The sequence below is a fragment of the Apteryx mantelli genome, chromosome 6 (assembly GCF_036417845.1).
Source record: "Apteryx mantelli isolate bAptMan1 chromosome 6, bAptMan1.hap1, whole genome shotgun sequence".
NCBI lineage: Eukaryota > Metazoa > Chordata > Aves > Apterygiformes > Apterygidae > Apteryx > Apteryx mantelli.
Window position 1 is genome coordinate 50,756,122 of NC_089983.1, and position 22,227 is coordinate 50,778,348.

General features: G+C 42.3%; 1 protein-coding gene across 2 annotated transcripts in view; it reads right to left on the minus strand.

Annotated features, from left to right (window-relative positions):
• Positions 1 to 22,227, minus strand: part of ACVR1 (activin A receptor type 1) — a 70,314-nt gene that overhangs the window by 40,441 nt on the left and 7,646 nt on the right. The window contains exon 1 of one of the 2 annotated variants that reach the window (XM_013945160.2): positions 12,042 to 12,228. The exons of the other annotated variant lie outside the window; for it this stretch is intronic. Within the exon in view, the coding sequence (XP_013800614.1) occupies positions 12,042 to 12,124 (83 nt within the window). The 5' untranslated portion in view covers positions 12,125 to 12,228. Of the gene's footprint in view, positions 1 to 12,041; positions 12,229 to 22,227 lie in introns of those variants that run through there. 2 annotated transcript variants of the gene reach the window in all.

A 22,227-nucleotide genomic window follows, 5' to 3' on the forward strand; every position in this document is an offset into this window, starting at 1 on the left:
CCGCGCCGTGTATGCGCAGACTAGGTGCAGCTCTGGGGCTTCTGGCGCGCGGCCCACGCAGCCCTCGGCCGCACAACCCGGTTACTCTGCCGCGACTGGATCTGCTGCGGGGGTGAGAAAGGGGGAGGCAAAGGGCTGGAAGCGAAATACTCGTTTCCCTTCAAAAGGGATCTGAGAGCAAGCACATCCACTGTAAAAATTAACAATAACGCAACTCTTAACTATACCAAAGCCTTCACCTCTGCTTTAAGGCAACAAAACATTTCAGAACTAGACGAGAGGGAGGGAAGGAGGGAACGGAGGGAGGGAGGGAAGGGGGAAAGATTCGTTCTTACTGTATGTGATTTATCCAGCTCCAGCCAATACACTGTGTTTAGACAGCTGAAAGCCTGCCAAAAACTTGGGAAGAGATGTCAAAATCCCTTGCTGGTTGCCATTTTGCTCAGAGTATGCTGTGTCTGCTGCGAGCCTGTTAAGTCAGTAGTTAAAAATAAACCTCAAGAGAAAATGATTTATAAGCCAGCACCGCGATCAGTAAGAGCAGGTTCACAGAGCGGCTCGTATCCGGATGCAAACCCCCCCCCCCCCCAAAGCAGGGCTGGGAGCGACGTGGGCCGCAACGCCGCCCTCCCCACCGCGCCGAGCAGAGCGATAAGCGCCGCGGCCACCGGCCTCCTCGAGCGTCAGCCCCGCGCCTCCCGCCGCCGAGATAAGCCGGGCGCGCGCGGCCTCCCCCTCCGCCGGCGCCCCGGGCCCCCGGCACAGCCCCACGGGGCCACGCGGCGCTGCGGCCTCCCGCTGAGCGCACACCTCCCTCTCGGCCTGGCGGACCCGGCCTCCGCTCGGCGCGCCCACGTTACGCGTCCGAGCCAACGCTCCTTCCGTGGTCTAGCTGCTTTACTCTGTCAGTTTAAATTCGGGCTGGGCGGGAACCGTGACTACTTTTTTATTGTAGTTTGCCATGTCTGAGGGTCTCTATGTCAGGGGTGAAGATGGACTAGAAAGCAACCAGTAAGTAATGCATAAAGATTGATACATCTGAAAGCAGAAATGAATTTTACTATTTTCTGACTGCAACTCTTCAGACATTTCCTACACCGAATATTACTGTAACTACAATTACCACTAGAGGGCATTCAAAACATGAGCACCTGCGATTTAAGCATTCTGCACCATACTTCGGCATTAGAAGCTGCATGGCAGAGTTGGAAGTGGGATACAGTATTCTGTAAATTCCCATCCATGTACAATAAAAATAAGCAGATGATTCGTTTTAACTTTTGTTCTACAAAAGCATATAATTAGAAAAGCTTAAACTTCCTATAGGTCACTATGGAAACATCTCTTCAAAGTGGCAGCTCTCGAGCACAGAGATGTTAACAGAATTTCAAACAAATCTGTTATAAACCACACACAGCAAAATTAATCTAGTCTCAGGCTAGGCAGGTACCTACCAGAAAGCCAGCTTTGTATTCCAAAGGAGGAACTAATTAAACAGTTTTAAGAAGCATAAATTAACAGTAATATGCATATCGTATGTCAGATACGATACTCTGTTAGGACTATCCACTTAACACACAGATGCACAGCTAATTCTTTTAGATATAAGAAAGAATAGAAGATTACTACTTGCATTCATAAAGCCCTAACAGTTTAAAGACTCTATTCTGAAAACACTATTCCCAATACATTTCTCACTTCCATAGCAAATATATACCCCCTTTTCTTTTCTCCACAAGAAAATCTATTTGTCTTCTCCCAACACATTCCTTTATGGCTGATAGCAACAACAAAGCCAGACCCGCAATCCGCAGCTGGAACGGCCTAGATAGCTACTGCAACAAACTAAGGAAGGGAAGAACCAGGAGTTAAGACAACGTGAAATACCACACTGACACCAACACAAGCTGTTGGGAAACGTGTTCAGCCTCTAATGCCGTCACCCTGATAGAGCACAACGAATGCACCGGACGAAAGAGCAAGTCCAATTAGTGAAGAAATTCAAGACTGCATTTCACCTTAATATGGCACAGGCATGGGAGCACAAGCTATTCGAGGAGTTCAGACTTTCCTAATGAGATCGGAAGCACCCACACTATCACTGACAGTCCTGGTGGCAACCGGCCAAGAGCCCAAGGGCTGTACATATTTTGCATGTACCTCACCAGATTTTTATCAAGAAAAAACATCTATAATACTGAATTGTAATTCTACCATCCACAGTAGCCACACACCAGCTATATATATCAACAGCTGTGTCTTTAAAAGGAAAGCTGAGCATTTAAAAAGGAATAATTCGCCAATTTATTTTTTTAATTGAAACTCACATGAGCTAACAAATATCCTCAGAACAGCACATACAAAGACATTACTGGTGTTAGAGAATAGCAAACTTGGGTGTTCTTTTCACAAAACCTAAACTTTGCTGCCAAGATCTAGCAAGACAGAAATCGGCCACAAACTCCATTTGGCAGTCCTCAAGTGCAGAAGGCACCCATCAACAGTGCCTGCACTTCGGCTCCAGAAAATTAGCAAAAGATTGTCTCTCTGAAAGGCTAAATATCTCTGGTTCAAATGACCGCAACAACGAAGACAGTGAAGCATGCTATCAGATATTGTTTCCCCTGTACTCACAACATAAAAGCAAAATCACAACATAAGATTGTGCTGGATAAGAATAAAACGCCCAGGAGGAAACAAACCCGTACAAAGTGAAACATCAGCGAAAGCTACTCCTTAAGAGGTTATAGTTCTGAGTGGTCTCATGAAGAGCTGCTCCTTAGCTTCTTTTTTTTTTTAAAAAAAAAAAAAAAAAGGAAGTAACAAAGTGTAAGAGTCACTTACAGAAATAAAATCCTGTTTAGCCTCCCACCTGGCTTCAAGTAAGAATCCATTTATTGCCTATGCTGTCACCTACAGCTTTCAGCCAACATACCAATCACAGAAACTGCACAGCACAGGAGAACAAATAAGAAATATACACAATGTCTGGAGAGAAGAGAAAAAACCCACACTACTTATCCAAGAGAGGAAAAAAAAATCCCGCCCAGGTAAAGAAGTGGACCAGAAGCAAGGAATTCTTCATTCCCTTTCTTGAAAGAACGGGGGCAGGAAGAGGAGGGCAAGAGTCACACAAGTACAGCCTCTCCTTTAATGGGAGCGGAAAGCAAAGCTCTCCCGTGTCCAGAAGAGGAGTAATTCCTGGAGAGCTGCAGAGCAACTGAAGGCCCAGGATGAGTAAGGGGCACCAAAGAGACTAAAAACAATGCCAGGTTCCCCACACAAGTCAACAGGTGGGCTCAGGACTTTGTTTCTGGGCACCAAAGCTTCTCAGCAAGGTCAAAGGAGACTGAAGAGAGAGTTGGCTTGTCATTAGGAAGCCCAGCTGTTGAGGTTCAACTTGTGTAGGTACTGCATCGATGCAGGTGTCTTAGGCAACACGACACTGGATGGCTTACTCAAGTGACGGAGCGGCACAGACATTTTTAAATTGATCTGAAAATCCCAACGTATATTGCAACTTCCTGGTGCCTTTGAAGCCACATGTGTATCTTTACATATCATTTATCGCCTTGCAGGGCACGTAAATTCAACGGGAGGTAGTTACAAAGCATCAACACTGTACCACGGAAAACCTTTGTCTGGGGTATAGAGTAAGTATCAATTCAAGACACTTTGTTAGATGCACATGAATTATTGCTGCTTCTCACGTATTTCAGAAGCTCATTAAGTGCCCTGAACATTAAACAAAGACAGCATTTTATTATACTACACACATTTTATTGCTACGTAGGTATTAGATGGAACACAGCTCCTGCAGAAGGGAACGCTGCATTCTGCAATTGGCATGGAAAGGCTGTGTTGCAGCTGTGCGATGGAAAGTTTCTTGGACGTTTTCCCTGTCTGTTAAAATAAATTCAACAGAATTATAGACAACCTTGGGTACCACTCACTGTGCTAAGGCCACTCCAAATGCCCACACAAAGTGGAGACAATTTCCATTAACATTTGGCAACTTAATTTGTGCTGGGGCCTTGGGCATAAGAGAGGCAAGGAAAACATCCCGTCTTTCAAATCTTGCTCCAAGATGCAGTACTTTTTTTTACCAGGATTGTTCTTTCTCAGTAACCAGTATCGGCTACCAGATCTCAGCACAGAACTTTAAATGAAGATAAAAACTCTCTCCTCTAAAAACAGAACCTGGATCTGTCCACTAGTTGTGAACAAGACCCAAACACAAATATTTTCAGCTGACGAGTGATCAGAAATTGCACATACATGTTGTGTTTCTCTGCTCTTCATAAAACGAGACTCACACAGTGACAGCTACTTACTTTTACCCTATCCAAAGTCCACCTCTTGGCGGCTTGGCCTGCTTTCATCTAGCTAGCACTACTTTATTAAATAAAGATTTTAATCTGTGTAGTATGTGCTGAAAGAGTTCAGGGAGAAACATGCTTTCACAGCTTGCAGGCGTTTCAAAACGAACTACCAAATACTGCTTATATCACATTCTGGGCGTGTCTGTCTGACAGGTGAGGAAGAAAAAAGCATGGGCAGAAACTCAGCTCGTATCTACGCAAGCAGAGCACGTGGTTTGACAGGAGACCAGAGCCAAGCTTTATTAGGGTACGGTTTCACAACCGCGTTAGACCGCTCTGCGACACAGCACCGCCACACCGGGTGACCCGACCTCGCCGCACCGCAGTGCCACCACTCCAGGCACCTTCCTCCTCACCCCCTGCCTCCTCCTCCTCCTGGCTCCGGCGACTGCAAGGCCCAAGGGTAGGTCGGAGCAGATCACGGATGCGACTGAACCCTGTTCTCCTCCTCTTCCCAAGTTCGGTTTTCATGATGAAGAAATCTGCTGATCCGAGTCACCCCAAGGCGCAATGTTAGCGGTGCTAGCAGGAGGGAGGCGGTGGGAACGTGCACCTGATCCCACGGAGCTGAGCCTGGGAACATCCCTTTCAGCAGCAGCAGGATCTCAAGCAGCTGGTTTAAAAGTCACAGTGAAAACACACCTCCAGTCACCACATGAACATTAGCCAGGAGGAGGGTAGGTCTCATCTTAATGATCACCTCATAGCTCTCCAAATAAGATATAGTTCTTCATTCTAAAAACTCATCTGCCAAATAAAAATTATGTTCTAATCAGAATATTACTTTTTGTTTTAGTCTAAAAACAATAAAGTAGAAAAGTTCCTATCTTTATTATGCATTTTACTTTGCTTTCATCACACAGTTGTCAGCTCTCTCTCTCCCAAAACAGATCTGATTCAATTCCTGACAGGCTGGTTCTTGCAATTTCATGAGACCATGTGAAGGGAAACTACTTGCATGTCCGCAAATATTTTGTTCTTGAAAAACTAAACACACCAGTCAGACCTTTAGGGAAGTTTTAGAAGAACGGCTGCAAGAAAGGACGACAACAGCTCCTTCTGCGCTGCAATTCCGCCATGCGGTCGAGCACGTTGCATCATAACGTGGGGCTGAAACCAGATTTTAAACTGCTGCACTTCGGTAGCGCTGATGATCTGACCTAAGTCCAAGGTTGTGTCACGGTTTGTGTACAACACAGATACACAACATCCCCGCACCAGCCCCGTCCTACAGTTCGGCTTTAACTCCTTCAGAGAACTACACTATAATCTTACCAGAAAACTGAGACAGCTGAAGTTAGTGTAGGTGAGTTCAATAGCTATTAATTTAAGATCATGACTTTTAAAGGCTTTTCATTAACTTTTTAAATATTATATGAACAGCCTGTCAAAAGTTTCTCAGAACTCCTCAGCCAGCATTTCTGAAACAAACAAGAAAGCCAAACTTTTTTGAAAAGAAGCCTTTAGCTCTAGTCTCAGCAAAAATCCTAACTAACTCTTCCCTAAAAAAAGTTAGAGTAGTTCAATCCAAAAAAAAAAAAAATTTTTTTAACACGCTGCTTAGTCGGGGGGGGGTTGCCTCTTTCTTAATTTAATGGCTAGGGTCTGATTTATATAATGTGAACAGTATTTAAAGACCACCTCTCACTCTCACTCTGTGGCAAACCTAACTGAAAGGTAAACGCAGCCTAGATCCGACAGACATATTAATTAAGCAGTATCTCACTACAGCAGAGTTCTGCGTTTTCACATACGCAGGGACCTTAAAAGGTGCAAATGTTTTTTATTTTCGGCCTCTGATGTTATCAGGCTGGATCATTGGGAGCCCAATAGCGGGTAAGTGAATTCAAGGAATGCTGCTCAAAGCGCTCCTCACCGGTCACTGCGACAGAATCCCTTCAGTGACCCCTTATCTATTTAAGTATTTCACCACCAGGAACAAACCTCATTTGCACATCAATAATCCCAGCAGTATTTTGCCAGCCTGAGCAAATCTGAACCTCTACAATTATCTTCTCGGGGTCTATAACATTAGCACAAGAACACTCTACTTAGCACAAGCATCCTAACCAGAACGCAATTCATGGAATTTTGAAAAAAATCTGCTCAAAATGTTTTCATCCATTTCATTGCTTTGGCAGAATCACACAACTGCAGCATGATTCAGCAAACACACAGGTGCTCTGTAAAGTAAAGCCACCAAACACATAAACAACCGGGACAGCGGAGCGAGATGGGCACAGAAATAACACAGAATAGTTACCAAGCGGAAAAGAAAGCTGCTGAGGCATACGGCTCTCAGAAGTATCGCAGGACAAGCCACAAAAGCGTGCCCTTTCTTGTTCGATGGGAAGGGACCTGGAGGAGAGGAAAGATTCTGGGAAAAGCACTCTGCGAATCAGGCTTTACACCTTTGGCTCATTTCTAATGGATTAAGGTGGGATTAGAATAACATTCTTCAAGAGCAGTGGGTTGCTAAAAAGTAGGAAAGGTTGAGGGACAGGAAGAAGTCAGGTATTTGTTTTGTTTGCCATTTAAAGTTTAACTGCTCCAAAGTGTCAGCAAGCCAAGGGAAGCAGAATACAAATTAAGAAAATATTTTTAGAGCTATCAGACTGAGAACAGAAGTTCCTAATACTCCATAGGCACATGTCGCTGAACATACTTTTATTTCAAATTCTTTCATTACTATTCTTTTGGAGTCCAAAGAGCAGAGTACAATTAGCAATCCAGAGAAAGGAGGAAACACCCTGCTACACGAGCAAGTAAGATTCTTCAGAGATTATATTACCCCACCACAGAATTTTAACAATATTGTTCTACAATTTGGTCTTGCCTGTTTGGACAGGCCAGAGCCATATTACTCTGTTCTTAAATACAAAGTACAGAAAAGATCAAACTACATTACAGGCATGGTGGTCCATTTTCCTGCTTCAAAGCAAACCAGTACAGGGTAGGTGCACTGGTCTTAGGACTATGTGAGGTTCTTGCACAGCACCACCAACCTTTCTTCCTCCAGCGAGATTATGCAAGTTGGACACTACCACGCAGAGGCATACAGAACTTCAAATGTTATGTTTCTAGACTCAATGAAGTTCAATCTTCATTTTAAGATGAATGTAACTCACAGCTGAGCCGAGAGTTAATAAGGCAAAGAACAGTATTTCAGTTTCTCCTTCCTAGAACTCCCCAACAAGATTTCTGTCCCTCCCACACCACTGTCTTTAATATCAAAGTTACTTCTGTTCTTGTTCACATTAGAGCTCTACCCTAACTCTGTTTTCGCTCTTCCTCATGAGCTTGTCTTGCTCTTTTCTTAATCCTCTCCCCTTGGTCTAGTCCCACTCCCTTGATGTACCCTGCAAGTTGCTCTCCTCTCTCATCTGACACTTCATGAAGTTCCACCACAGCTTTCCATCTCTGCTCCTCTCAAGTCGTACCTGTGCCAGTCTCGCCTACAAACACTAATTCAGCTACCATTCAAAACAGTATGCGAAAAGAGCTAGAGCTCTCTACTCAGACCCTTCTTCCTCTCCAAACTACTGCACATAGGCATCTGGTAATTGCCATTTTAGCCACGTTCACCTTGATCTTACAGGCAAACCATTCTCTGTGCCCTCCTGGCGAAATGAATTATTCTTTCCCAGTCACAATACATGTTGTCATTTCCATACCATCCAACCCTCAGTCTAATAATTGGGTGTCTTATCTCTCCCTCAGTCAAGTGTATTCCAAATATGCACGCTTTTGACGCTTCTTTTTAGAGCTCTGTGATATGCATTCCCTTTCCATCCATTTAGCTATGAGTTTTCAAATTCATACATCCCACACAGCCTTGCTAAACCTGACTGTGCTTGTATATCTTCAGAAAACTGTTCCATATATTTATCCAGACTTCTGTTTTAATTGCCCTTAGAGATATAGAAACCAACCAATCAAATGACTATTCCCCACCTAAGACAGTAACTGACCTTGCACATATTTCTAGCCAACTGCAAATGTGAAGTAAGACACAAGCTAAAACACTCTTTACAAGCAAGTCTAGCTTTGAATTTCTGAATGAAGGACCAGCTCACATAGCACCTCATTCACAATCATGTAGAAACTAAGTCAAAACAGCATGAGCACTCTTGATCAAAGCGAGCTGATGACATGCATCCACTGGCAACTCCCAAGACTCAACATCAACACAGAGGATCAAGCCATGATTGTTAGTGTAACAGACAGAAGACAAGTAGTAGTCAGAGATGACCTTTATGAAATGCTTCTGAAAGAGAAGAAGGAAGTGCCCAAATACACTTTGGATCAGGAGCCCTTCAGACTAATGGGACACGAAGGAGTAAGAAACCATTCTGAACATGATAGAACAAAAGACAACATTATTTCAGACAGAGTAGGGGTCCATCCGACTTTCTTTTCAATGCCAAGAAGTATTCAGCATAAAGCCATTTTCCTCTGAGATGAGAGTGCACAAATTAGAGGAGTGAATATACTTCCTCCAAATAACTTTTTGTGGAAACCATTCCTACAAAAGGGGCAAAGATCATTTACAAATCCACAAGGAAGTAAGTTTTGGATGCCCTGGAAGTTTTCATAATCAAAATGTCCAGCACAATTGATAATATTGGTGAACAGGTCTACCAGGCAATATTAAAAGGCTTCCCTTATTGCTGCTTAGTGGAAATGCAAAGCTAGATCAGCAAGGCCTGACAGATTTCTATGGAGGCAGAATCTGTTTTTCATCTACCTCCTGGGCATCAAATGGACTCCTGAGTTTCGTGATGCAAAACTTTCCGCTCAAAGAGATAAACAACCACCACCAACCTTGGGTTCTCACCAGCATGGATTGAACTCTGGAGCTCTGAAGTTGGGCTTTTGGGTAACAGGAACACAGTTGCTGAGATAAAGCAGTGGCTAACACGTTGCTTATGAGTGTTCAGTTAGGCCAGGAATCATCTTAACTTCAGCTGGACTAGACACTAAGGAAACCACAATACAATGGACCGAGGCATCTAAAATCATTCTCAGAAAATAGGCCAGACTGGGCATGAAAACATTTGGGCTGGGCTTGAATCATAAACCACATGACCAAGACACCCCACTACCGCCTCCAGGCACCTGAGCAAAGGAATGCAGAGCCATGCAAAGGGAGGCAGCAGGAGGCTGCTAGACCCACACGCTCTTTCTGTATCTTCCACATCTCCAGTGAAGGTTTGCAACAGCCCTTTTACTCTGAAGCTTTTCCTGCATCCCACTCCTGTAGGATTTCTAAGGACAGTGTTTCTGGAGCGTCAGGCAATGCTTACACAATCGCAACCGACCAGCTGTGGGAAGCACATACTCCCAGCTCTGTTGCAAAAACAATGTGAAATGGGTTAAATCATTACAATCCCAATCCATCTTAACCTACACAACCCACTGGCTAAGACTGTACACACTCCAAGTGTTTCTTACCCTGTTCCATCAATACACACCAGCTTCAATAAAAAAAAAAAAAAACACACATCACCACACACACAAACACCCCACCCTTGTTTCAATAAAGCACACAAACTGTGGTGTAGACAAGTTTTCCCAATTCTATGCAGCAGTCAAACACAGACAAGTCTTCAGATACCAGAAGAGCTGTAACAGCTTGTCTCCTTTGTGATTTAGATGAGTCAGTGTCAGCACTATTAACTTTTAGCTTTACAGTATTAAACAATGCAAGTGAACTAAATATTCTTATAACTGTTCAGTGAGGTCAAAAAAATCTGATGGACAACTATACCATACTGGAAGGGACAGACAATGGGGTAAGCAGCCCACTGACCAGAAACTTCCATTTCCTACTCTCAACAATAGAAAGATAACAAAATTTACATTTTTAAGAAAGAAATAAGTAGAACACTATCATTCAAAAACAAAAACATTTTAGGAGTGAATGGAACAGGAGGAATGGCCAGGAAAAGAAACAGCAGAGATCAAATCTATATATTTAATACAATATAACATGGAGAACCTACAGAATACAATACATGCATCTGCAGGCTAGCACAGGAAGCGGTGTTCCTGGCCACAATACATACATCACACGTAGTTCAACAGTTTTACTTCTGAATAGAGTTAGCATGGTCCCTTGACTGAAAGTTGCCACTACTACATGTGGCTCAAAGTTGTCCAAAGAAACAGTCCTTGGTTCAGGCCCTTACGTCCCCATTTCAGGATGGGGCTTATTTGGTACAAACCAGAAACAGAGCTTCCAGCTCAGTTTCCTCTAGAAGAAATCTAGCATATGTATGCCCAAACCATTCTACAACTCACAGCAAAACATCTAGGGGATTTGTTTTCAAAAACTACATTGGTGCTCCAATACAAAACTCTGATGTAGTTACAGCCATAAGACCATCTGACCCTGAAATCATATTTTAAGTTCAGGCTTACTGACATTGCTTCATGTCCAGCTTTGCATTCCCACCCAACATCCATGGTCACCTACAGAAGGTGAATGAGCAGGACTCAGGGCAGGGGACAGGAAAAAAAGGGGGCTATGAATTAATTTTTAACTGAAAAAGAGACGGATAGAGGAACTGACTTGCACACTTGAACAAAACCCCACTGCTATCTGAATAAGTTAATGTTTAGTTTTACTTTAGTACTTCTCGGTCTCTGCAGCTGTCTCCTCTCGCAGTTGGCACTGATCACTGCCAATCTGGGACTTATTTCCAGTGAAGACAGCATTGTTTTATTGGCTACTAAGGCAGCGCATGCACCATTAATGGAGTTTTTATCTCTCCATTTTCCTGTCAGTACAGAACCAGCCAGTCTGACTCTGTTAATGTTAAGAATGCTTATTTTTTCCCCCATTCACTATCTATAAGCCAAAACAACATCTGGAACTTCAGCTTGCCATACAAAGGGAGACAGATTAAAACTGGAAAAAGCTACACACCAGCTTCCAGAGCATTTTAAGTTTCTGCTTTTATCCAAGTTTCCCATACGTACCTTTTCTTGGGAAAAAAAATGAGTTGCTCATACATACTCAAACACAATGCAAAAATCCTTTCAACTTCAAAATAACCACAAAAAAGATTATCAGAAAAATAACAGGAACAAAACTGATACGAAAGTTTAGAGTGAGAATTTAGCACAGTTCTTTAAACAAAACATAAAGGTGAGATACCAGTGACCTAGAAGAGGAAATTAAGCATAAAGAAATATTAGTGGCGTTACTTGATAAAGTAATGGAAAAAAAACTGCCGCCATTTCAGCACACATATATGCCCCACTTTAACAGACAGCTGTCTCCAGTGTCATTTTAGTAAACTTTTTGCTGAGATCATGTTCAATGAATCATGAAAATCAATATAGAGAAAAAACCACAAAACCATGCTGTAGACATGTCCAGAATTCAAGCATGTACCAGCTAGCACCAGTCTGTTCTTCTGGAGAAAGACACGGCAAATAAACACAGGCTAGTTTCTCCGTCAACATTTAACTCATAGTAGTTAATTAACAGAAGTCATAACCACTGGTTATTTTCTAACCAGCTATCACACTGAAGAGTTATGAATTTAATGTTTCCCACCAAAGAAACACCCTCCTGTTTGTTTCTTGCCCCCCCCCCCAACTGAATTCACCACCCCGACAGAAAACAGCTAACCTTGAAGGAGAACTTACTTCCCATCTACCGCATGGCTCCGTATGACGGAGCGTGTCCAGCACGACTCAACACTCCGGGAAAGCCAGGGCCGGGAGATCATCGCACGGGTTTTTTCCACCCATTGCTCAGCAGAGAAACCTCCCGTCTGAGCCACAAACTCCTGCTCAGACACGAAGCTGCATCCCGGAGCACGGAGCTGTCTGCTGGTAAAGACAGGCTCCGAAACCTGATCCTCGCAGTGGGCGCTTTGAGTAAGCGCTTCCTTCTCTTCCCTTCCTATCGGCCCACCCCGCTGGGCCAGCTGTTTCTGACAGCCAAATTGCTGTGTGCTAAGCAATGAATGCTGTCAGAGAAGGAATTTTCATTTCTGTAATGCACAGGCCTCCGCGGACAAATTATACAGTTTATAGTCCTGGGCTGCAGGAAGCTGCTTTGCTGTTGAAATGCTGCCAAATGCAGTACTTTTTTTCGTCTGACAATCACATAAAATGAATTTGAATGACCAAAGCAGAATAAAGTGTATGTTTTCAGGAACAAACAAAACATATGTCATGAATTTCTACATCTAGCAGCAGAGTTTTAACATAATGCTGAGTGGAAACCAATTAAAATAGTTCCTATTGAACAGAATCCATCATGTTGCAAGTGGAAGGACAGAGTGCCAACCATTACATTGTACAACTGTTTTAACAAAATCTCATGGCAATGAAGATCAGCTTCAAATAGATGTCTCATGCCAACTTCAGTCAACCTCAGGGAAGCAACAACAGCATACACTCAAATGCTAATTTGCTACTCAATACGTACAAAAAACCTCTATGCCACATTTCAGAAACTACTACTGTTTTAACAGATTTTTGCTTCACAGCTGGCTGTTGGCTATTCCTAGGGCACCTACTAAATTAGTGGCCATTTTCATTTTAAAAAGGATTAACTAGAATGGGTGCGTGTGAAGCAACAGGGCTTAGAGCACTGACAAAGCCCAGTACAGCCGAAAACATCACGACAGCTTCCCCACACATGCAATCCCGTTAACAGAAACACTGCGCTGCTCTGTGCAATGCCCCCCACCGCTCCAGCGCTCCAATCTGCATTTCAGGCACTCCAGGACTCCACACAAATCGAAGTACTGCTGAGCACAACAAGCAGATTAGAGCTGAAGTTATTCATCAATAACTTCGAAACTATTACTCAATCACCTGACGTAGAGAAAATACAGAAATTTCTAAAATATCTCTAAAACTTCCAGAATTAGCTGAATAACATGAACTTATTTGACAATTTGAGCTAGGAAAAATACAATTCATCCCTGCTAAACTGTGGAATAGTCATTTGTCTTGTATTTGTGTAATATTCACCACGGACACAGATAAGACTGCATTTCATTTGTACTGGAGGTTTAGGCCTGAGCCATCTTACTGTCACCTGATGGAAGGGACTTCTTTCCTGTCCTGCTAACAATTTTCAGAAAAAAAATCATCTAATATTCCTCAAAGATCCCCAGAACATAGGGAGTCAAGAACTGGGCTAGATGAGTTTGAGACTCACAAATCAGCCAACAGCTACTACAGCAAGTTATTTGTTGATCAGATTTAAGGGGGAAAAAAAAGGCAATTCATACAATCAAACAAAACCTTCTTTTTCCTGAATTAGAAGAGCAATGCAGCATTTTCTAATACCTAGCTCATGACAATGTACAAAATTAATTTTTGTAGCTAGCCAAATTTCACATGGCATAAACGATTTAATTAAAAAAGCACTCTGATTTCTCCTCTTATTGTGTTCTCCTTACTATCACCATGCTCATTTTCTCTCACTCCAAGTCTTCCAAAGAGACCATTTTCACTTCGTTTTCTGGTACCTCCCTTACCCTTCACCTTCCCCAATTGTCTTTGGGTCCGTACACTCTCCTTTGGCCATCGTCTCTTTCAGCTACCCATTCTCTACGAAATGAAGTCATGTATCCTATACAGCAGATAATTTTCAAACATTGGCACCTTGCTCACAAAAGGATTAGACTGAACATGTGCTAATTTCACAGAAAGGAGTTACGGGGTAATAATGAATGGTGCCTGAAACACCTACTCCTTCAGCTGTTTAACTGATGGGAATTTGGAGCCTTTTTTGGATCTTGTTCATGGCAGAAGACTAAGATGAGAGAGCCAAATGACTTCTTCCCCCTTCTTTCCGTACTGACACTTTAAGTAGCTTTTATAACTGAACGCAAAACATGATCTCTAGCTTTGTTTTTGTAGTTGGGATCAACACCTCTTCTATTGCTTTTTCTTCTTCACAGGTTCTACAAAGCCCAGCCAGGGGGGCGTCAGCTGTGATCTTCAGCAAAGACACTAAATGTTCAACAATATAGCATCTGCATTTTAGGGAAGACAAGCATTGCTAGACAAGTTAATATTGATCTGGAGATTTAAAAAAAAAAGTGCTGTAAGAAACATAACTACCAATAACGGATCTTTAAATAACAGTCCTTTATAAAAGATGACTTCTTGCCTGCAACTGTTTAGACTATCACATATTTCTGGACTTGCAGCTGTACATCACCTTCCAGTTCTCCTCCTCAAGCACCAATTAAACTAATCTACCACATATCCCATTTCTGTACTCAGTCCATTTCCTTTGAAGACCTGCAACTGCTATGCCCCCGTATGATCAGAGGTAGACAACCACGACTTAGCACCACGCGTGAGCCAGAGAGCATAAGGCCACTCCTATCCACAAATGGCCGAGAACATCGACTCTGAGCGAAGGCTGCTCAGTGATCTGTGTCTGACCATGCGAGTGGAGTCTCAGCTCACCGGACACCATAAAACAGAGGCTCAGCTGTGGAAGAAAGGGTAGAAGGAGGCAGAGGAGCTGCTGTCACCCCTTTGTAAGCCTCTGTCCTGCCGTCACAGCACTACGCAGGCACCGATAGGAAAGCCGGCTCACAGCGGGCGGACTGAACTGTGGTACAAAACCCAGCAATGCCACGGCTCCCACAAGCAGAACTGCAAAGAAATCAAAAGGCTGCAAAAGAATGTTGTGGTAAACTTCCCAGAGGCAGAGCTGCCAAACAAGCAGCTCTGGGAGGGACGATTCGTACAAGCGAAGGATCTTTGCAGCTCCGCACTGCTCCACAGGTGAAAACAATCCCCGGCCACCTGAAAATCCAGCCATTCTGCACCAGCTACCTACGTGCAAGCAGCACTGGCCAGAGTTATTTTAGCACTATGAAGAGACTTCCGTTCTTCCTAGACTGCTCCCATCCTCTGCCCCACAACTCCAGGGGCCGCATTATGCCCCACTGGAAGTTCTCTTCTAGGAGAGTAAAGGGTTTTTATTCGACTCTCTGCATTGCTTTAAGACTTCACTTCCTCCTGTCTCATCCCTCAAATTCAAAATCTTAGAAATGCATAAAATGACAGTGACCTACTATTTCAAAGCACTTCAGACGCCTGACCTTTCTCAGTTAGCATGTCGGGTAAATCCACACAGTGTCCAAATGCCCCTGGATACAGCCACACTCTCCATTTCCTGTGGCTGCTTTGCTGAATAGGGAATTTCATGCTCAGCACAGGATAGATGTTCCTTTGTGCTACTACCAGGAAAAAGTAGCTATAGAAATGCAAAATAAACTGACTAATATTGTATTAGCATCATGATTCAAAGAAAAGCTAAGCAAAATTCAAGGTCAAGGAAACACTATTTGGAATTTTACCTGGGTTTCTTACAGAAATTTTTAAACAGCATTTTACGTTTGCACAGGTGAACTAGTCATTTCAATTTCTGGTACGTGTTTAAATACTTCCAGATTGAATAGTGATCAAAGTGGTTTAAATTGCCAAGTTGAGTCACAATTTAAATAATCAATTTTACATCTGGATTTGCCCATCTTTTTGTTCTTTTCTAAAGAAAAGTTAATTATTGTTCAACATAAATGAACACATTGTTTAACTATATATAGGCTTTAAACAACCATTTCATAGGAGAAGAGACAGTCTTGTTAAGAATAACAGGGGATGGAAGGGAAGGGAGGAGACTGTAGACTGTTACTGACAACCTGCTGTGCCGGCTTGTGATATTGGGGAGGCACAGTCCCCCAAAGCCACCACTGTTAGTCTTTGCTTACCCCAACTGAGAGCTACTCTTCCAGAAAAGGGGATTAAAAAAAAGTGTGTGGTGAGAGATAGCAAGAGAGAAACCAGATCATGCATACCGTACATAAAAGTATAAGGCATGGGAAGGAGGAGGGCAATCGCAGTTCATATGGAAGGGCAGCACAGGAGAAAGCTGTTTAGGAAATTCTGCTTTACAGTGCATTTGGTATACTGCATTAACCAGGAAAAAAGCAGCTCCGTGCCCCTACTTTAATATCCAGAAACTCAGGTTCCTAGTTTTCATAGTTTGCGCTTAATAAGAAGTGACATATTTGATTATTCATTATGTTACAAATAAAATATGTCAAAGTCTACTTCCATTGAAAAACAAGCTTACGAGTTATGCAAGAAAAAAAAACAAATCAAAGCATTCCTCCATTAAAGCCAATTTATTAGACAAAGGACACCGCACCTGCAGTTAGCACACTGAACGAAGTAAAAAAGCTAGTTGATCTAGTTGGCTGGAAGGGGCGGGGGAGAGGACAGGGACAGCCTAGGTCACCCTGTTTCTCAATTCACAGATCAGAGGAAAACACTCTTCTGCCTTCAGAGCTCCCAGCCGACCTCTCCGCTCTGCGCCGGTGCCGCACCAAGCTTCCCTAGCAGAGCGCGCGTGGAAGTCTGCCCCGGCCCTGCCTGGGAAGCAGAGCCAGGAACAAGCCCACCTGGCCCGTCGCTGTATCTGTCTGCTTGTAGGTGCTCAGCTATCTACCGGTACCAAGGTCCGACTGCCTTCGCCAGCAAGCACAAGTCAGCCAGCATACTATTTCAAATCGGAAGATTTCGCTATAATCACTTAGAAATGTCACAGATGGGAGGGAGTGTTTAATCACCTTCAATCACCTTCATGGTGGGGGGTGGGGGGGGCGTTTCATCACCTTTATTCACAATTTACTGTGCTTTTTTTTCTTTTTTAATGAAAAGCAACCACCAAACAAATGTAAATTAAACTATACCCAAAAGAGTTCAATCATTTATGTTAATAGTAACTTTTATACTTTAAATGTGCAATAGCAAAGGTAAAGTGTATTTCTTCAGTAAGAAAAAATTCCTCCCCCTCTTCAGGGGCAGGTCAGCTCAGGGATTAAAGTCTCATCTATTTCCTGAAATTGTCCCACAGAGGTCTAAATATTAGCCTTCCAGTTTCCCAACTCAATTTAGAGCAAAAATTAAATGCTAAATTTTTTTTTGCATATTTCACATGGAAAATCTTTACTGTACTCATTTAATTTAGATGTTACAAATAACAGAAGACACGATTTTTTTTCCCCAAAAAGGTCTTTCAAGATCAAAGAATCAACCGACTCTACCTTTAACATTTAAATACCTAAATATTTCTTCATTCTCTCAAGGAACTGATAGAAGAGTATATAAGAAAAGCCATTTTACTTTATTACTGGTATTGATCTACAACTCCTGGTTAGTCATACAAGTCTTATTTCTTGGTGTGGTGTGCTTATTAACACAGCAGCTACTGCAGCCTTCTTCAACACTACACAAAAAGGGCCTTTAACAAACTAAGTATATTTTTCTCAATGATTACTAGAACCAAAGAAGAAAAAACATTTAGCAAACAATTGCATGTCAGGTGTAACCCTAAGAACAATTTCGGTAAAGACTATAAACTGGAGTGTTTCTCGTACAACTCTGATTTAATGCTCTCAATTTACTTATCAGACAGGCTTGTCCAAAATCCATTTTTGAGTTATTATGTCATTGTGAACTGAATCTGGGACATCCTTCTCTATCTTCCTCAAATGTTTCAGTAATGATGGAAGAGGGCATACAGGGCTTTCTAAGGCAGCGCTGCATCTTTGTACAGAGCCATGGGGAGCACAACACAAACAGTGAGCAAACCTGCAGTAAAAAGCTAAGCCCAAACATGAAACTTAAAGAACCATTACTTAGGCAGTTCTCACACACACACAACCAAACACACCTGTGGGATGGAAACTAGACCAATGAGGACAAAAAAAGCCAAAGAGGATAAAAAATCTGGAAGAACATTTCTAAATTTTGATGGGGGTGGGGGAAATCTATTTCATACATTTTTACACTTTGTTGGCACACCAAAGCCTTGAACAGAAGTTTTATTTCACAGCTAAATGGCTTTTTTTGTTTGTTTGTTTGTTTTTGGGGGGAAGGGGTTACATCTATTTCTTGAACTGAGGAGAAAGATCAGCATTTTAGAAAGAAATCTTTTCTAATCACACTTAACTGCCACTTACGCACTTTAGCAGATGCTTGCAGAGCCCTCCTCCCTGGAGGTGCCTTAAAAGTTCAACCTGCAGAAGGGTCATTGCTAGCATAGTCCACACAGGGGACACCAAGAGGCCTCAAGCTCTCTTGCACCTCCCACTGACAAGAAGCTGTCAACCACAGTTCTCATCCCATGAATCGTTGCACATGCCGCTAAGAACTGTTCAGGTGAGGCAATCCTGAATCCAACAAGCAACCCACCACCAACACATCTCTTCTGTTTTCCCATCAACAGCCATAACACGGTACTACATTACTATGGCTTACCAAGTGAGCATGCATTAACTAAAACAAAGGAACTGCAAGCCAAACATGAAATAAGACACACCAGCTGAAATCTCAATGAATTGTTTTCAACTATTGTGTTCTACCCATAGGCACAAAAGACTAAGCAAGTGTTCGCGCAGGGTCCAACACCACCAATTACCAGCTGATAAGCAATAACTTACCTTGTTATGGATCCTCAGTCACGTCTGGCCTTTTGCCATTAACACCTCTCACACTAACATAGGGAGGCTCAAGAAGCCAGCCTCAACTTTCCTCTCACCCCCACCAATTATATAAATCTGGTGAAAAAAGCCAGTCATAAACTCTAACTCAAGTCCCCAAGACTATCATCTGTTAATGGTCTGAGAAAACAGGGGACCTTCACTACTGGCATATGAGCTCTTTCCTCTGCAAACCTTGTGACCCCTACGCTAGGACTGCTTGGAGTTCCCAGGCTTTTGGATTTCAAGCTGGAGACCCTACACAAAGCAGTTAGCAATGATTCTCCAAGTTCCAGGTTGCTTCCTGTCTCATTTCTCACACAGGCAATTACCTTCCCCCAGTTTTTGCGTTTCTCTGCCAACTATTTTGTCAGATCTCCCACAAAGCCTGCTGACAGAGCCTCCTTTGCTCTCTCAGATTCTCCACAAAGCTAAGGTCTTTATTTCCCCAATGATTGCAAAGCCCCACAATCAAGTAATCCTACAAAGAATTCTATCCTGTTATCAAGCTTTCAGAGCCAAAAGAGCATGGAAAAGACTCTTTAGGGAAAGACCACATGCTACTCTCAACAAGGCAGCATCAAGATAACTGGGGAACCTTCACTGCTCACCCCTAACCATAAAACCCCAGTACTCCTGCAAGGAGGCACTCAAATGTCATCAGGTAGGTTCCCCCCCTCCCTAGAAATCATGTGTTTTTGGCTGATAAGTTTTGCTTTCTGGCATCTTAAGGCACACACTTGCCCAAAGAAATGCACTTGCTTCCCTCTTTCCCATTTTTTTCCATCACAGCCAGGAAAGACTGTAAATCTGCTTCCTCTCTCTCTCTCCTTCTTCAAAGAGAAAATCTGTTGATTTCTTCAACCACGTCTCAAAAGAGCCCATCAAGTATCATGAGACTCAATAAAATAGCATGCACTGGAAACACCACAGTCTTTCAAAAGCTGCAAATTAAAGGCTTGTCTACACAAGAAAACAGCCTGGAACAGCTCTCACTATTCCTTGCTAGGGTAGTGCGAGCACTCACAGGAAACGCATTTAAGCCGTAAAAGGACTCATGCTGCGGAGTAAGAACGTCTACAAAAGGACTCAGTGCAGAAGAACAGCAGCCTCTGAATTACATCTACTTCATTTCTCAATAGCCTCCAAATACAAACAAGCTCTCCAATCTTTCTTCTGCCTTCATCAGCTATTGTGTTGATGTGCGGTGGCACTATTAACCTAGCCTTGCAGAACAACTTCAAGTTAATTCACCTCTTCCATTTGCTTTATTCCACTCCCCAGAGCTCTATATCCAGTAGATATTCATTTCAAAGCTAAGCCAAAACCATTCAAATGCTAACATTTCTGGGCCTTCAATATTCTTGTTTGCATGCAACGGGGCCTTTTTCAGAATAAAAAAGCATCCACATTGGGAACTATACCAACATAATTATAACTGGTCTACACATCGAAGTCTTACAAATTCCCAGATCAGGAATAAAGCAAGCTTTACTCCTAATGGACCCTTTGTTAAAGGGGGCAGAAAACTGCACTGCAGGCTCAAAAAAACACTAGTCTCTCACCAAAGATTCAAGTAACTGCATGAGAAAACTGACAGCTTCTAAAAGCAAGTTTCATCTTTTGGCCCATAACTGCATATTATTTTGCCCTTCCTAATGGAAAAACAAGATAAAATCCTCTTAAAATCCTGGACACTGTCGTACTTAGAGTCCAATAAATGTTTTATTAGAATGTCTAAACAGCATCCAGTACCAAATCCCAATTAAAAAGATGAAGCCAAGACTTTTCTACTCACAAAAATGCCACTTTTGCACAAGGCATGGAAATACCATATTTCTTTCAAAGATATTTTAATACTGCTTGGGTCTTTATTTCTATAATTTAGAAACAATCATATTGATGTAATCATTCTTCAAAATATTGAATCATAAAGAACTTGTATGGAGGGAAAGGTCTAAATAGCTTCAGATTTTAGAACAGGTTTTGCAGAACAATTATGCACAGCTTTGCTTCAGAGGTAAGGACATGAGTCTTACATGTGTGTGTAAAACTTGCACAGAGACAGAAAAAATACCGTATTGCTTAAGCAAGTCAGAACATGGTATTCATTTAGGTTATTCTCTATTAAAGGCTGGTGCAAACATGCAGGGCCACAAACACATGTAAAAGTGCCTACATGGCGTTTCTGGCACGTTTGTAAAGGCCTAATTGACGATCAAATAATTTGAGGTTAAAAGAAATAGCAAAAACAAAGCCAAGGAGTTGTGGAAGAATTTTTTAAAGGTACGTAGTCTTGACAACAAAAGGCAAGGAGGACGAAACATGAGAACAGAAATAGAGAAAAGACCAAATTATGACACAATGGGAAAATGTGAAGCCACTGGCCATACTCCAGGATATGTCTTTACCAATATTGTACACATATGAGACAGGAATTTGCAGGGAGGGGTAGCATATGCCAGGTTTCTTTGCAGTCTGGTAAGTGGAGTTATTTTATTCTCTCCCAGTGACTTGAAATAACTTGCCTGCTTCTTTCTGGACAGAGAAGGGTCAAACTATGCAAAAGTGCTGGAAGGCAGCCAATATTCAGATGATTTAACCTGCACCACCACTGCAAAGTAAAACATGTACCTGAGCTCCTACGCACACTTCTGCTCGGTTAGCTAGCCTGCACTGAAATTGCTTCTAAATTTCAGCAAAAGAATTCTGGCCATAGATAGAGGAAGAAGATGAACCTACGCTAACTCTTCATTGAGGACAGGTCCTGAATCACAGAGAGCAGAGAGAAGCATAAGCGGAGATGGTCTCCTACCACACTGACGCCTATCACCCTCGAGAGGAAAGGCAGCCAGAGTGAAAAGTGCTGTGTAAGCATCTTTTTAATCATCACACATCTGCAATCATTATGAATGCACACTTTATGATCCAGTCCAAAAATACAAGTCAAGTGGTATAAAAATTACTGCTTAGATCAATGCTCAATACTTAAGAATGATTGCCTGGAGAAGAATTTCAGCCTGTGCTTTCCAACTCTTTTACTGTATTTTTCTATTGTAATCACATTCATCCAAAACAAAGTGTGTTTTTTTTTTTTTTTAACTAGATCATTTGCAAGAGTGTCTGTATTTGTTTCATGAGCTACCAGTATACCTAAATACTTTCGTTATAATTTAAGTTGAGCCAGCATTTAAAATCAAATTCAAAATTTTTAATTTTGACACAACTCAAATTCTAATATAACTCTTAGGTAGATATGAACTAGCCAATTTAATATGTGGACTAGTGCACTACACATCATA